This window comes from Nerophis lumbriciformis, linkage group LG09 (assembly GCF_033978685.3).
Source record: "Nerophis lumbriciformis linkage group LG09, RoL_Nlum_v2.1, whole genome shotgun sequence".
NCBI lineage: Eukaryota > Metazoa > Chordata > Actinopteri > Syngnathiformes > Syngnathidae > Nerophis > Nerophis lumbriciformis.
Window position 1 is genome coordinate 8,064,982 of NC_084556.2, and position 15,019 is coordinate 8,080,000.

General features: G+C 38.2%; 1 protein-coding gene and 1 non-coding gene across 3 annotated transcripts; both read left to right on the forward strand.

The window, feature by feature from the left end:
* Positions 1 to 1,113: 1,113 nt before the first annotated feature.
* LOC133607757 (heterogeneous nuclear ribonucleoprotein A/B-like) lies at positions 1,114 to 9,896 on the forward strand. 2 transcript variants are annotated; one of them, XM_061962696.2, is made up of 9 exons: positions 1,114 to 1,326; positions 6,900 to 7,078; positions 8,060 to 8,228; positions 8,298 to 8,456; positions 8,528 to 8,659; positions 8,734 to 8,833; positions 8,930 to 9,085; positions 9,394 to 9,470; positions 9,537 to 9,896. In XM_061962696.2, the coding sequence occupies exons 1-8, from the start codon at positions 1,237 to 1,239 to the stop codon at positions 9,459 to 9,461; spliced, it is 1,053 nt and encodes a 350-aa protein (XP_061818680.1). In that variant the 5' UTR covers positions 1,114 to 1,236; the 3' UTR covers positions 9,462 to 9,470; positions 9,537 to 9,896. The 2 variants fall into 2 exon arrangements, with proteins under 2 accessions (XP_061818680.1, XP_061818678.1); XM_061962694.2 differs by having other exon boundaries at positions 1,159 to 1,326; positions 8,734 to 8,848.
* A 1,884-nt stretch (positions 9,897 to 11,780) lies between these two features.
* trnav-cac (transfer RNA valine (anticodon CAC)) lies at positions 11,781 to 11,853 on the forward strand. Its single transcript has one exon. It is a non-coding gene; the product is annotated as a tRNA-Val (tRNA).
* Positions 11,854 to 15,019: the final 3,166 nt, after the last annotated feature.

Consider the following 15,019-nt stretch of genomic DNA (forward strand, 5'->3'; position numbering starts at 1 on the left):
TTGTGGAGTGAAATTATGGAATGGTTTGAATGTGGAGTTAAAGCAATGTCCAAACATAAACCAGTTTAAAAAGAAGTATAGGTACATGGTATTCCAGAGGTACAGAGATGAAGAAGGGCTTTGATATTGGCTTGTTTATGTTACAGAAGAGTGTGGGGCTGCCCATTGAGGCAGTGGTGTTGCTGTGGTGGCATGATACCATTTCCATGATCACTAGTGGTAATGGTGTGGCTATGTATGTGTGTAGTGTGCATATGTATGTATATATCTATAATTTATGTATATACAAGTTCATTAAGTTTGTACATTGAGTGAACAGGTAGTTCTAACTCAGAGTAATTTATGATTTAAAGAAAAGGGGTGGGATTAAATAAGTGTAAACTTCTTCTCACTCCTTTTCAAATATGTAAAAAAAAAGAAAAAGAAAAAGAAAGTCCAATGCTCATTTGTTTTTGTTTTTTCTTTTCCATTGTTTTCATTTTGTTATGTCTGTTAAGGCTATAGCACTGTATTGGATAAGGTTTGCTCTTGTTTTTATGCATATTTGAAATAAAAATATATCAATCAATATAGCTATATACTATCAAATATATACTAACATCTTAATACAGTCATCACACAAGTTAATCATCAGAGTATACACATTGAATTGTTTACATTATTTACAATCCGGGGTGTGGGATATGGCACAATACTCATAAGTATTGTGCGTGCATACAAATGGTTCCTAAGATTATATTTTTGTTGAGAATAATTGTACATTCTTGGGTGGGTTGGATGCATTATTGCTGTACTTCACTTGAGAGTTAATTCTTGCAGATGTGATTATTCCTAACTGGGTCGTGTTTCGTGGATTAGGTCAAACCAAACAACAAAGACTATTCCACATTTTTAATAAGTAAATACACATAGTCATCGTTTTAATGTAATCCCCTTATTTACTCCTGAACGATCCGACAGAATCGTCGGCGATTGTTATAAAATGACTCTTCTCATGAACACAGCACCAATAATCATATGTTTTATTATTTAAAAATGTAACATGTGTGTGTCCGGTTAGCATCTGATTGAAAGGAACATGCTACACACACCGGAAGAAGTTCGTGGACTTTATTTTGTCACGACTCGTTCCAGCCAATAGCGAGGCGTCTTTATTTCCTTCCCGGGCGTCTGTGTCCAATCGGCTGCGTCGTTGTTCGGACGTGCCCCGGCGCTGGGTCACATCCGGTCGTATATATGTTGCCACGAGTTAGCGGCGAATTCGGAGTGTCCATTTTGAAGCTTGAGATCCGGCGTCTCCCTCCTTTTTTCCCCCTTAGTCTCAAGGTAAGACGGTATTTTTAGGGTTGTTAGTTAATTTAAACGCGATATCTTTGGCGTATATAATATCATGCACATGCGAGCGTTACATTCGACGGTAGCTTTGTTGTGCCAAAAGACCATTTTTTTGGAGCGTTAAATGGACGCTATCCGTGTGCTAGCGAGCTAGCCTAGCTTTACGTCGAGACGCCCGATATGTATGGCGAATGAATGGAAGGCGTATATTATCGGTCCAAACGTCGTGCATTGCCGCCTTTTTAACATCTCATTGTATTGTGTTGCGTTGTTTCCCGTGGGGAAAAAAGATGTTAGTCGTGCGACTGCGAGCCGGGCCTGGTCGTTTTTCTCCCCCCCCCCAGCAAAGCGCGGTTCTCTTGAACGTTAGCTTAGCTTTTTAGCGTCGAGCTAGCCACTTATTGTTCGCGAACATGGTATGAGAAACTAATCCTTGTCTTTATCGAACACCTCCTGGCTTAAACATGCGAAAATAATTGTCCAATTATGTCGAGGGAAAGTGATCGGCTTAATGCTTTATCGTCATGGTTAAAGCGCAAATAACTGCGGTTTTTTATCAATGAGAAGTAGCCCTGTTCATATTAAAACAACTTTAAAGGTGCTTCAGCACTTTCATACAAAGTAAAAAATTTCTAGAGTGTTGATTGGCAGGATTTTAGTTGTATGTATTCGGTTTTCCCTACCTCAATTTAGACTAGGGCTGCAACAACTAATCGATTATTAAAATAGTTGGCGATTAATTTAGTCATGTGCTATGCGCATGCGCAGAGGCCACGGTTTTTTTTTTTACCTTTTATTTATAAACTGCAACATTTACAAGATGATGAGAAACAATAATCAAAATAATAGGGGTGTAACGGTACATGTATTTGTATCGAACCGTTTCGGTACAGGGGTTTCGTTTCGGTGCGGAAGTGTACCGAACGAGTTTCCACACGGACATCATCAATCAATCAATCAATCTTTATTTATATAGCCCTAAATCACAAGTGTCTCAAAGGGCTGCACAAGCCACAACGACATCCTCGGTACAAAGCCCACATACGGGCAAGGAAAAACTCACCCCAGTGGGACGTCGATGTGAATGACTATGAGAAACCTTGGAGAGGACCGCATATGTGGGTAACCCCCCCCCCCTCTAGGGGAGACCGAAAGCAATGGATGTCGAGTGGGTCTGACATAATATTGTGAGAGTCCAGTCCATAGTGGATCCAACATAATAGTAAGAGTCCAGTCCATAGTGGGGCCAGCAGTACACCATCCCGAGCGGAGACGGGTCAGCAGCGCAGAGATGTTCCCTGCCGATGCACAGGCGAGCGGTCCACCCCGGGTCCCGACTCTGGACAGCCAGCACTTCATCCATGGCCACCGGACCTGTGCCCCCCCCCCCTCAAGGAAAAGGGGAGCAGAGGAGAAAAGAAAAGAAACGGCAGATCAACTGGTCTAACAGGGGGGCTATTTAAAGGCTAGAGTATACAAATGAGTTTTAAGATGGGACTTAAATGCTTCTACTGAGGTAGCATCTCTAATTGTTACCGGGAGGGCATTCCATAGTACTGGAGCCCGAATAGAAAACGCTCTATAGCCCGCAGACTTTTTTTGGGCTCTGGGAATCACTAATAAGCCGGAGTTCTTTGAACGCAGATTTCTTGTCGACATATTAAGTAACGTACTGCACGTTGTGTAAACGATACTCAAAATGCCGGACATTTGAGGCATTTATGAAGCTCCGCAAAAGAGGACATGTCCGGTGAAAAGAGGACGTATGGTCAGTCTATCCTAGCCCGTTTGCTGCTAGCAAAAGAGGACTAGCAGCGGTTTCACGTCCGGTGAAACCGCTGCAAGTCCTCTCGTTGCTAGCAGCGACCGGGCTAGGTCCTGACCATACGTCCTCTTTTCACCGGACATGTCCTCTTTTGCGGGGCTGTCGGGCGGTGTTTCTTAAATGCCTCAAATGTCCGGCATTTTGAGTTAGGGTTGCGTGTATTTTCAATGTACGTTCAGGGTTAAGAAGGTTAAAAACACAACAAATTGTGCGTTCAGCATCATTCGTGAGGGAGGGGTGAGAGCGAGAGGGTTGTGATAAACGCGCATGCGTCGTCAGGCGCTGCTTTTTATCGATACATTTATCAGATTTAATTTTTTATTATCTATAGCAGGGGTGTCAAAAGTGTGCATTTTTGTAACATTTTCCTTGCAAGTTGAAAGAACATGGCGCCAGTATGCTATTTTTTCCCCAATAAAATACTGGAAAGGATAGAAATTTAGTTTGTCTCTTTTATCCGATTATCAATTGATTAATCAAAGTAATAATGGACAGATTAATCGATTATCAAATTAATCGTTAGTTGCAGCCCTAATTTAGATCAGTGGTTCTTAACCTTGTTGGAGGTACCGAACCCCACCAGTTTCATATGCGCATTCACCGAACCCTTCTTTAGTGAACAATACATATATATTAGGGCTGCAACTAACGATTAATTTGATAATCGATTAATCTGTCGATTATTACTTTGATTAATCGATTAATAATCGGATAAAAGACAAACTCCATTTCTATCCTTTCCAGTATTTTATTGAGAAAAAAAACGGCATACTGGCACGATACTTATTTCGTTCCGCTGTTTGTACATGTTGCAGTTTATAGATAAAAATGTATATTAAAAAAAACTGCCTCTGCGCATAGCATAGATCCAACGAATCGATGACTAAATTAACCGCCAACTATTTTTATAATCGTTTTAATCGATTAGTTGTTGCAGCCCTTATATATATCAAATTTAAGAAAAAGTTGTATGTTTTTTTACTGGTGCACAAAATGAACCGTGCATAAACATCACCTTGTTCAGAGAACAAAACCAACACAGTGCATGAACTCACAACAAATTACACACATTACCATGACTTGATTAACGTGGACCCTGACTTAAACAAGTTGAAAAACTTATTCGGGTGTTACCATTTAGTGGTCAATTGTACGGAATAGGTACTATACTGTGTATTCTCTTCCTTTGCCATCTGCTAGTAAAAGTTTCAATCAATCAAAAAACCTGCAAATTAGAGGGAACATTGTTTGGGGGTATCCATAATACGCGGATAGGGAAAAGTTTTTATTAACACGATAAGTCGGATGGCTCTTTACCTCCGTGGCAGAGGCCCCGCCGAACCCCCAAGGTTTGATCGAACCCAGGTTAAGAACCACTGATTTAGATGAAACACCACTAATGCCTATACAGTATATCAATCAAAGTTTATTAATATAGCCCTAAATCAGCTCAGATCCCACATCAGGACAAGAAAAAACTCAACCCATTGGGATAGAATGAGAAACCTTGGAGGGGACGCCCCCCAACCCCCGGGCGATCGGTGCAATGGACGTCGAGTGGATCTAGTTACCGTATTTTCCGCACTATAAAGCGCACCGGATTATTAGCCGCACCTTCTATGAATTACATATTTCATAATTTTGTCCACCAATAAGCCGCCCCGGACTAAAAGCCGCGCCTACGCTGCGCTAAAGTGAATGTCAAAAAAACGCTGCGCTAAAGTGAATGTCAAAAAAACAGTCAGATAGTTCAGTCAAACTTTAATAATATATTGAAAACCAGCGTTCTAACAACTCTGTCCCAAAATGTACAAATGTGCAATCACAAACATAGTAAAATTCAAAATGGTGTAGAGCAATAGCAACATACCGGTAATGTTGCTCGAACGTTAATGTCACAACACACAACACACAAAATAAACATAGCGCTCACTTTCTGAAGTTATTCTTCATTCGTACCGGTAAATCCTTCGAATTCTTCGTCTTCGGTGTCCGAATTGAAAAGTTGCGCTAGCGTGGCTTCCAAAATGGCGGGCTCCGTCTCTTCGAAATCATCGGATTCAGTGTCGCTGTTGTTGTGCAGCAGTTCTGTGAATCCTGCCTTCCGGAAAGCTCGGACCACAGTTGTGACAGAAATATCTGCCCAGGCATTTACAATCCACTGGCAGATGTTGGCGTATGTTGTCCGGCGCTGTCTGCCCGTCTTAGTGAAGGTGTGTTCGCCTTCGGTCATCCATTTTTCCCACGCAGTTCGCAGTCGTGATTTGAATGCCCTGTTGACACCAATATCCAGCGGTTGGAGTTCTTTGGTTAATCCACCCGGAATGACGGCGAGTGTTGTATTTGTGTGCTTCACTTGTTTTTTGACACCATCTGTGATGTGGGCGCGCATAGAGTCATATATCAACATGGACAGAGCAGCGTGAAAAAAGCCACCCGGCCGCTTCGCGTAAACTTCCCTTAACCACTCGCTCATCTTTTCTTCATCCATCCATCCCTTCGAGTTAGCTTTTATGATGACGCCGGCTGGAAAGGTCTCTTTTGGCAAGGTCTTCCTTTTGAATATCACCATGAGTGGAAGTTAGCATGGCAAGCTAGAACCACAGTGAAGGATGACTTCTCATTCCCTGTGGAGCGAATATTCACCGTACGTGCTCCCGTTCCACAGTGCGGTTCAGTTGCTGTGAAATACGGTAGTAATCCGTGTGCGGATGGAGAGATTGCGTCTTTTTATGACCCGGATCGTTTAGTAGGAGCCATTTTGTGGTCTTTACAGATGTAAACAGGAAATGAAACGTACGGTGATATCCGCGCGTTTTTTCTTCTTCTTCCGGGGGCGGGTGAAGCGCTTCCTTTTCTATGGGGGCGGGTGAAGCGCTTCCTGTTCTATGGGGGCGGGTGCTTTCCTTGGCGGTTGCTTGCGTAGAAGAAGAAGCGCTTCCTGTTCTACCGGGAAAAAAGATGGCGGCTGTTTACCGAAGTTGCGAGACCGAAACTTTATGAAAATGAATCGTAATAAAGCGCACCGGGTTATTAGGCGCACTGTCAGCTTTTGAGAAAAATTGTGGTTTTTAGGTGCGCCTTATAGTGCGGAAAATACGGTAATATTGTGAGAGTCCAGTTCATAGTGGGACCAGCAGGGGATCATGTTGAGTGAGTGGAGCGCAGAGATGTCATCAACTGATGCACAGATGAGTGGTCCACCCTGGGTCCCGACTTTGAGATGAGCCCGCAAGCTGTCCAAAGTCGGGACCCCGGGCGGACCCCTCATCTGTGCATCAGTTGGGGACGTCTCTGCGCCGCTGACCTGTCTCTGCTCAAGATGATCTCCTCCTGGCCCCACTATGGTATGGACTGGACTCTCACAACATTATGCTAGATCCACTCGTAGTCCATTGCACCGGTCGCCCAGGGGGGGTCCCCTCCAAAGTTTCTCATTGTCATCCCATTGGGTTGAGTTTATTCTTGTCCTGATGTGGGATCTGAGCCGAGGATGTTGTTGTGGCTTGTGCAGCCCTTTGAGACACTCGTGATTTAGCGCGATATAAATAAACATTGATTGATTGATTGAACAGCTAGCGCGTCATCTATGGTCACCTAATCTGAGGGGCAGAGCAGAAAAGAGACGGCAGATCAACTGGTCTCAAATGGGGTTCTATTTAAAGGCTAGCGCATACAAATTAGTTTTAAGATGGGACTTAAATGCTTCTATTTACACCCATGCTTGTACTTGTTTCAGCTTGTGAACAGTTCACCCTCTAAGATGTCCGACACTGACAATCTACTGATGGAGACATCGGAGCAGAACGGCAACGAAGACGACCAGAATGGAGCAGGAACCGAGCTGATGGCCGAGGACGAGAGTGGCGGTGGTGACGGAGGCAAGATTGATGCCAGCAAAGGAGAGGAGGATGCTGGGTGAGTAGTACCATGCGTCATAACCATTTTAGAATGCGGCGTCGCTTTGCTTGTCTTCCAAACCTCTTAGGAGAATTCAAAGAAGCGCAACGTGAAACCAACTTCCCTAGTTTCTACCATTCACACGTCAGATACTTATAGCTACTTATATTGTCAAATTATAAGTAAATTAAAAACAACAATGCATAACAATGTTTCTAGCTGACTGGAATTATATTTAATTGTGGGATACATACAACTTAATACAAAATAGTAATTGTGACTCATCACTACTGCTGTAGTTAAAAAAAAAAGGAATGTGTTTGAAGGTAAGACTGGAATATTTGTAAATACACAAATTAAGAAAATAATTGAGGATAAAATAGAGTATTTTGTTGTGAAATTTAACTCCTAACTACAGATTATTAATGTGTTTTATTAAAAAAAAGCTCATGAAATTCAGTATGAACAATTTTAAGTCGATGACTCATATTTAATTTTTAAATACCGGTAGTTCCCAAAAACTCATTGTAATATTTTTACAAATATATTTCAACCAATTTATTTCAAACACAAACAACCAAATAAAAATAACTAAGCATCTTTAATAAATCTTCACCTGTAAAAAACACTGGCAGTATACGAAAAGAAAAATAACATGGTGTCTCTGAAAATGAGGTAAGAAGCTTCATATTGAATGCAGATTTAATAATATACCATGGATTAATACAATAGTACATTAGATAAGTTATCTTAACATATCTATATTGTTTCTAAATTTTTTCTATCTTGGATTTTTGTCATCAACTCAGAAGGTATTTAAACAAAAATTATACACCAGCCTTTACTATGCAGCTTTAATGGTCTTAGAGCTCAAATATTTTTCTTCAAGATGCTGCGCCTCTCTTGTAGCACTTTTGCTTTACATAAAGTGTGACTAGATTATATTTACATACAAACGATAACAGGAAGTGTGTGTGTTTCTGTGTGTTGGATTTGCAGCAAAATGTTTGTGGGCGGCCTGAGCTGGGAGACGAACAAAAAAGACCTCAAGGACTACTTCAGCAAGTTTGGGGAGGTGTCGGACTGCACCATCAAAATCGACTCGGCCAGCGGACGCTCCCGAGGCTTTGGTTTCGTTCTCTTCAAAGACTCTGCCAGTGTGGACAAGGTATGACCCCACCCCGTTACAATACTGCATTGTAAATGTTATGTCATACTGACTGTGTGCGGTCCACAGGTGCTGGAGCAGGGACAGCACAGACTCGACGGCCGCCAGATTGACCCTAAGAGGGCATTGGCTATGAAGAAGGAGCCCGTCAAGAAGATCTTTGTCGGCGGCTTGAACCCTGAGGCTGCCGAGGAGAGCGTCAGGGAATACTTTGGCACTTTTGGAGAGGTTTGTTGATAGCAACCAGTGAAGTTCAGACCATACAGAAACACTTAACGGCATATTCCTCTCCTTTTTAGATCGAAACAATTGAGCTTCCCCTTGACCCCAAGACCAAGAAGAGGAGGGGATTCATCTTCATCACGTACAAAGATGAGTCCAGCGTAAAGAAGTGCTTGGAGAAGAAGTACCACAACATCGAGGGCGGAAGGGTAAGCGCTTGCATTTTAATTTTGATGTGGGATCGAACATCCGATGTTTGACCTGGTGTTACTTTCCTGCACAGTGTGAGCTGAAGATCGCTCAGCCAAAGGAAGTGTACCAGCAGCAGCAACAGCAGCAGCAGTATGGCGGACGTGGCGGTGGCAGCTTTGGCGGACGAGGAGGTAGGGGCCGTGGAGGTGAGGTTTTTTTCCTTTTTTGGAAACAAACCTTAAATATTCAAAAATATGACATTGTAAACTGATTCCACCTGTCTGTAGGTCAGAGCCAGAGCTGGAACCAAGGCTATGGAGGCGGCTACTACGGCAACCAAGGCTATGGTGGTCAAAGCTATGGCTATGGAGGATACAGTGGCTACAGCGGCGCCTATGACTACCCCTCTGGTTACTATGGATACGGCCCTGGTTATGACTACAGTAAGTCTCTTAACATATTTGGTTTTAATTAAATTAAAAGTAAATAAGATTTAATAAAATGTTATTTTTGTATACATAAACATGCTACATTCCAATGTTTTATCTCACAATAACTCATTGCTTACTAAAAACATATATTTAAATGAACTATTTTTTTATTATATTTTAAGTGCTTATGCATATTTTGTTTTAAGATTTACAAATATTAATACATGTTCTTTAAAAGTTTTGAAGATGTTCCATTCATGTACAATATGTTTGACAGTTTACATAATACTGAAGTATGAATAATTGATTGGTGTTTGCAGGCCAGGGCAGTGCCAGCTATGGTAAAGCTCCGCGAAGGGGCCACCAGAGCACCTACAAGCCGTACTGATGGTGTGAGGTATAAGCTTGCACTTAAATGGCTATTTTTAAAACCACAAAGTAACATGATTTATTTAACACGTAGGATCCAGTGAAACAGGCGGCCTGATGGACTAAGCACCATTGGTCCCAACACAACCTCTTTTAAGACAGAAGACCATTTGTACAGAAAACATCTGAAATGTAACTTTTTTTCATGTTTTATTTTATGCTTTCATTTCTAGGTTTCATTTTCCCATTTGGTGTTTTTTTTTTGTTATTTTTTTTCTTCCCCTCCAGCATTTCCATTGAAAGGAAGTGTAATTTTACTGTACTTTTTTGGTACCTGTTTTGATTCTAATGTTATTGTAAGGGTATTTTACATGTCGGCTGCCTTTTACAGGTTGGAAATCTTAGCATTGTAAAGGAGCTTTTTTGACAAATAAAAAAAAACACTTTTCAGTAATTTTTCTGTGGTTCTTGAACTTGTGAAGGTCAGCATTGCCAGATGTATTGTACATTAACATCCATCCATTTTCGACCGCTTGTCCCTTTTGGTGTCTTGACAATAAACTATCCCCAGGTGCATGTCTTTGGAGGCGGGAGGAAGCTGGAGGGGAGAACATGCAAACTTCACATGGCTAGCGCAGGATTGAACCCAGGACCTTCGTATTGTGAGGCAGATGCACTAACCCCTTATTCCACCGTGCTGCCCTGTATATTTACATGTTTTTGTAATTTTACCTTATGTATGATCACTTAAGACCATGATGTATTATTATTTGACTCTTAAGATTTCTTGTCATTCAGAAATTGACAAATGTGCGCTGCAGAACAAAAGTACCTTGCATACTGAAATGTAAAACTAAGGTTAATGGGGCACTATAAAATGCATAAACGTAGGAACGGAGTATTGATGATACATAACACAACTTAACCCTGAACAGGCTGAGATCTTTGCAGCTTATTGCGCGCATATATTTACTGTTAAACCACACACTAGATCGGTGGTCAGCAACCCGCGGCTCGAGAGCCACATGTGGCTCTTGACACGACACAAACCTTCCTAATTGTTAGAAAGCCAACTGTTTAATATGTTTGTTTCTGCTTCACTAATGAGAGTATTTGGCAAGTGCTGTTTTGTCCTACTAATTTCTGTGGCCCTTGAACTCACCGTTGTGTGGACTGTGACTTAACAGTTTATTTACATGTACCACTTTCTCCGACACTACCACAGAAAGACATTGTGTGGACTGACTTAACGGTTTATTTACATGTACCACTTTCTCCGACACTACCACAGAAAGATGTGTTTTATGCCACTCTTTCATTTTGTCCACCAAAGGTTTTATACTGTGTGTGAATGCACAAAGGTGAGCTATGTTGATATTATTGACTTGTTATGGAGTGCTAATCGGGCATATTTACATCATGATTGTCACACACACTCGGTGTGGCGAAATTATTCTCTGCATTTGACCCATCACCCTTGATCACCTCCTGGGAGGTGAGGGGAGCAGTGAGCAGTGGCGGTGGTCGCGCCCGGGAATCATTTTTGGTGATTTTAACCCCCAATTCCAACCCTTGATGCTGAGTGCCAAGCAGGGAGGTAATGGGTCGCATTTTTATAATATTTGGTATGACTCGGCCGGGGTTTGAACTCACGACCTACCGATCTCAGGGCGTGTTGCCATCATTATAACACTTATATAAGTCTTAAAATGTTTTGCGGCTCCAGACAGATTACTTTTTTGTATTTTTGGTCCAATATGGCTCTTTCAACATTTTGGGTTGCCGACCCCTGCACTAGATGTTATTCTGCGGTTTGTGTATTGTCGCAGTACCTCCTTTTCGACCAGGCGGGGGCGCTGTTTCTTCCAACAGTGCGGTAGACTGCAATACTTAAGTTATACGCTACATACAAGGTCTGTAGTGTTTTACTATAGCAGGTGATCATGTACGATCATTTTAAATTGTGATAATTTAATTCCAACTGTTGACTAAGGTCTAAAAAACTATTAAACGATTTTCGTGGTGGTTTTTTTTTTTATGTCTTTTGTTTAGTTTGCTGTTTTGAAAATATGCAATTCTTCCGTTCGGCCACACGGAAACAGTAGAGAACCTTTAATAAAAAAAACAATGAACAATTAAAATTTTAACAGCCATGCAAAATCCAAATCGATCTATTTAGTCGGTTTTAACGTTTTAACCTCATTTTGCTGTCACTATTTAATTTTGTTACATTTTGGGAAAGCACGTTGATTTAAAACATAAGAATTATATATAATAATTCAACTTTAGATGTACGTATTGTCATATAGAAATCTAATATTATGCCGACTTGGTATGCGTTTCCGTAGTGTAGTGGTTATCACGTTCGCCTCACACGCGAAAGGTCCCCGGTTCGAAACCGGGCGGAAACACCTATTTTTTTTTTTTTTTTATAACTTGCCTTTTAAGATATAGTTACAAAAAAACTATTGCAGAATTTTAGTGTATGTGCGTATAACATTATACTTTATTTTTTTTCTAAAATACATATCTTAAAAGGCATGTTAAACAGCTGTCAAAAGTGTTACTTCGGTAAAGTTAGAACGAGATTGGCACATTCAGAAATAACAGCTCAGTCTCTAAAAACCGAAACATGTTTAAAGAACAAACAATACTTCTTTCTAATGTCTGTAAAAAACATAGAAAATAAAACAATATATAAATGAATTATTATACATTGTGAAGTTTGTAATAATTTCAGGCGTACAGTAGAAGGTATCCTATTGGTTAACAGTACTAGACTGTGTTTGGTAAAAAATGATCAATATTTTTTTGCATTTTTATGAATAATTTGTATGGCTCTTCAATGACTTCATAATTGTGCATCCCAGTGTCGAGCCAGCTGCACCTGCAGGGACGGTCACCAGTTGTTTATACGAAAGGTCGAATTTTAGCGGAATAATATTATACTGATTTTCGATAAATATTTAAAAGTTTCAATGTTCGATAGCTTTGCAAATAAACAATACATCATATCAAAAACACATGACTTATACAGTAGATGGTGTCTAGTTGTTTCGACTATTAAGTCTTCCATCCCATCCATTTTCTACCGCTTATTCCCTTTTGGGGTCGCGGGGGGGCGCTGGAGCCTATCTCAGCTACAATCGGGCGGAAGGCGGCGTACACCCTGGACAAGTCGCCACCTCATCGCAGGGCACTATTAAGTCTTATTTTGGCAAAGTAATATTTGACAGATATGTAAAAACTATTAACATTTTCAATAGCTTTGTGAATATACATTATATTGTCTCAAAAACATATGACTTAGATATATATACATACAAACATACATACAACATATATACATATTAACAAACATACATACATATTAACATACATACATGCATATTAACAAACAGACATACATATTAAAAAACATACATACCTACTAACATATATACATACAAACATACCTATATATAAACATACATACATATTAACATACATACATATTAACAAACATACATACATATCAATATATATACATACAATCTAACATACCTACCAACATATACACATACAAACATACCTAAATATTAACATACATACAGTACATATTAACAAACATACATACATATCAATATATATATACACATATAATCTAACATACCTACATATTAACATACATACATACATATTAACAAACATACCTACGTATTAACATATATAGATACATATTAACAAGCATACATGCATATTAACAAACATACATACATATTAACAAAAATACATACATATTAACATACATACATGCATACATTAACAAACATACATACCTACTAACATATATACATACAAACATACCAAAATATAAACATACATACATATTAACAAACATACATACATATCAATATATATATACATACAATCTAACATACCTACCAACATATACACATACAAACATACCTAAATATTAACATACATACTGTACATATTAACAAACATACATACATATCAATATATATATATCAATATATATATATATATATACACACACATATAATCTAACATACCTACTAACATATATACATACAAACATACCTACATATAAACATACATACATACATATTAACAAACATACCTATATATATAGATACATATTAACAAACATACATACATATTAACAAACATACATACATATTAACAAAAATACATACATATTAACATACATACATGCATATTAACATACATACATTCATATTAACAAACAGACATACATATTAACAAACATACATACATACATATTGACATACATACATACAATCTAACATACCTACCAACATGTATACATACATACATACATACATACTAACATACATACGTACATTTTAACATACCTACTAACATATATACATACAAACATACCTACATATTAACAAACATATCTACATACAAACATACATACATATTAACAAACATACATACATATTGACATACATACATACATATTAACAAACATACATACATATCAATATATATACATACAATCTAACATACCTACATATAAACATACTTATATATTAACATATATACATACATATTCACCAGAATACATACGTATGAACATACATACATATTAACAAACATAAATACATATTAACAAACATACACACATATTAACATACATACATATTAACATGCATACATATTAACAAACATACATACATATGAACATATATACATATTAACAAACATACATACATATTAACATACATACATATTAACAGATATACATATTAACAAACATGCATACATATTAACATACATACATATTAACAAACATACACACATATTAACATACATACATACTTACATATTAACATACATACATGCATATAACAAACAGACATACATATTAACAAACATACATACATATTAACATACATACATGCATATTAACAAACATACACACATATTAACATACATACATGCATATTAACAAACACACATACATATTAACAAACATACATACATGCATATTAACAAACATACATACATATTAACAAACATACACACATATTAACATACATACATACTTACATATTAACATACATACATGCATATAACAAACAGACATACATATTAACAAACATCCATACATATTAACATACATACATGCATATTAACAAACATACACACATATTAACATACATACATACTTACATATTAACATACATACATGCATATAACAAACAGACATACATATTAACAAACATACATACATATTAACATACATACATACATATTAACAAACATACACGCATATTAACATACATACATGCATATTAACAAACACACATACATATTAACAAACATACATACATATTAACAAACATACACACATATTAACATACATACATACTTACATATTAACATACATACATGCATATAACAAACAGACATACATATTAACAAACATCCATACATATTAACATACATACATGCATATTAACATACATACATGCATATTAACAAACATACACACATATTAACATACATACATACTTACATATTAACATACATACATGCATATAA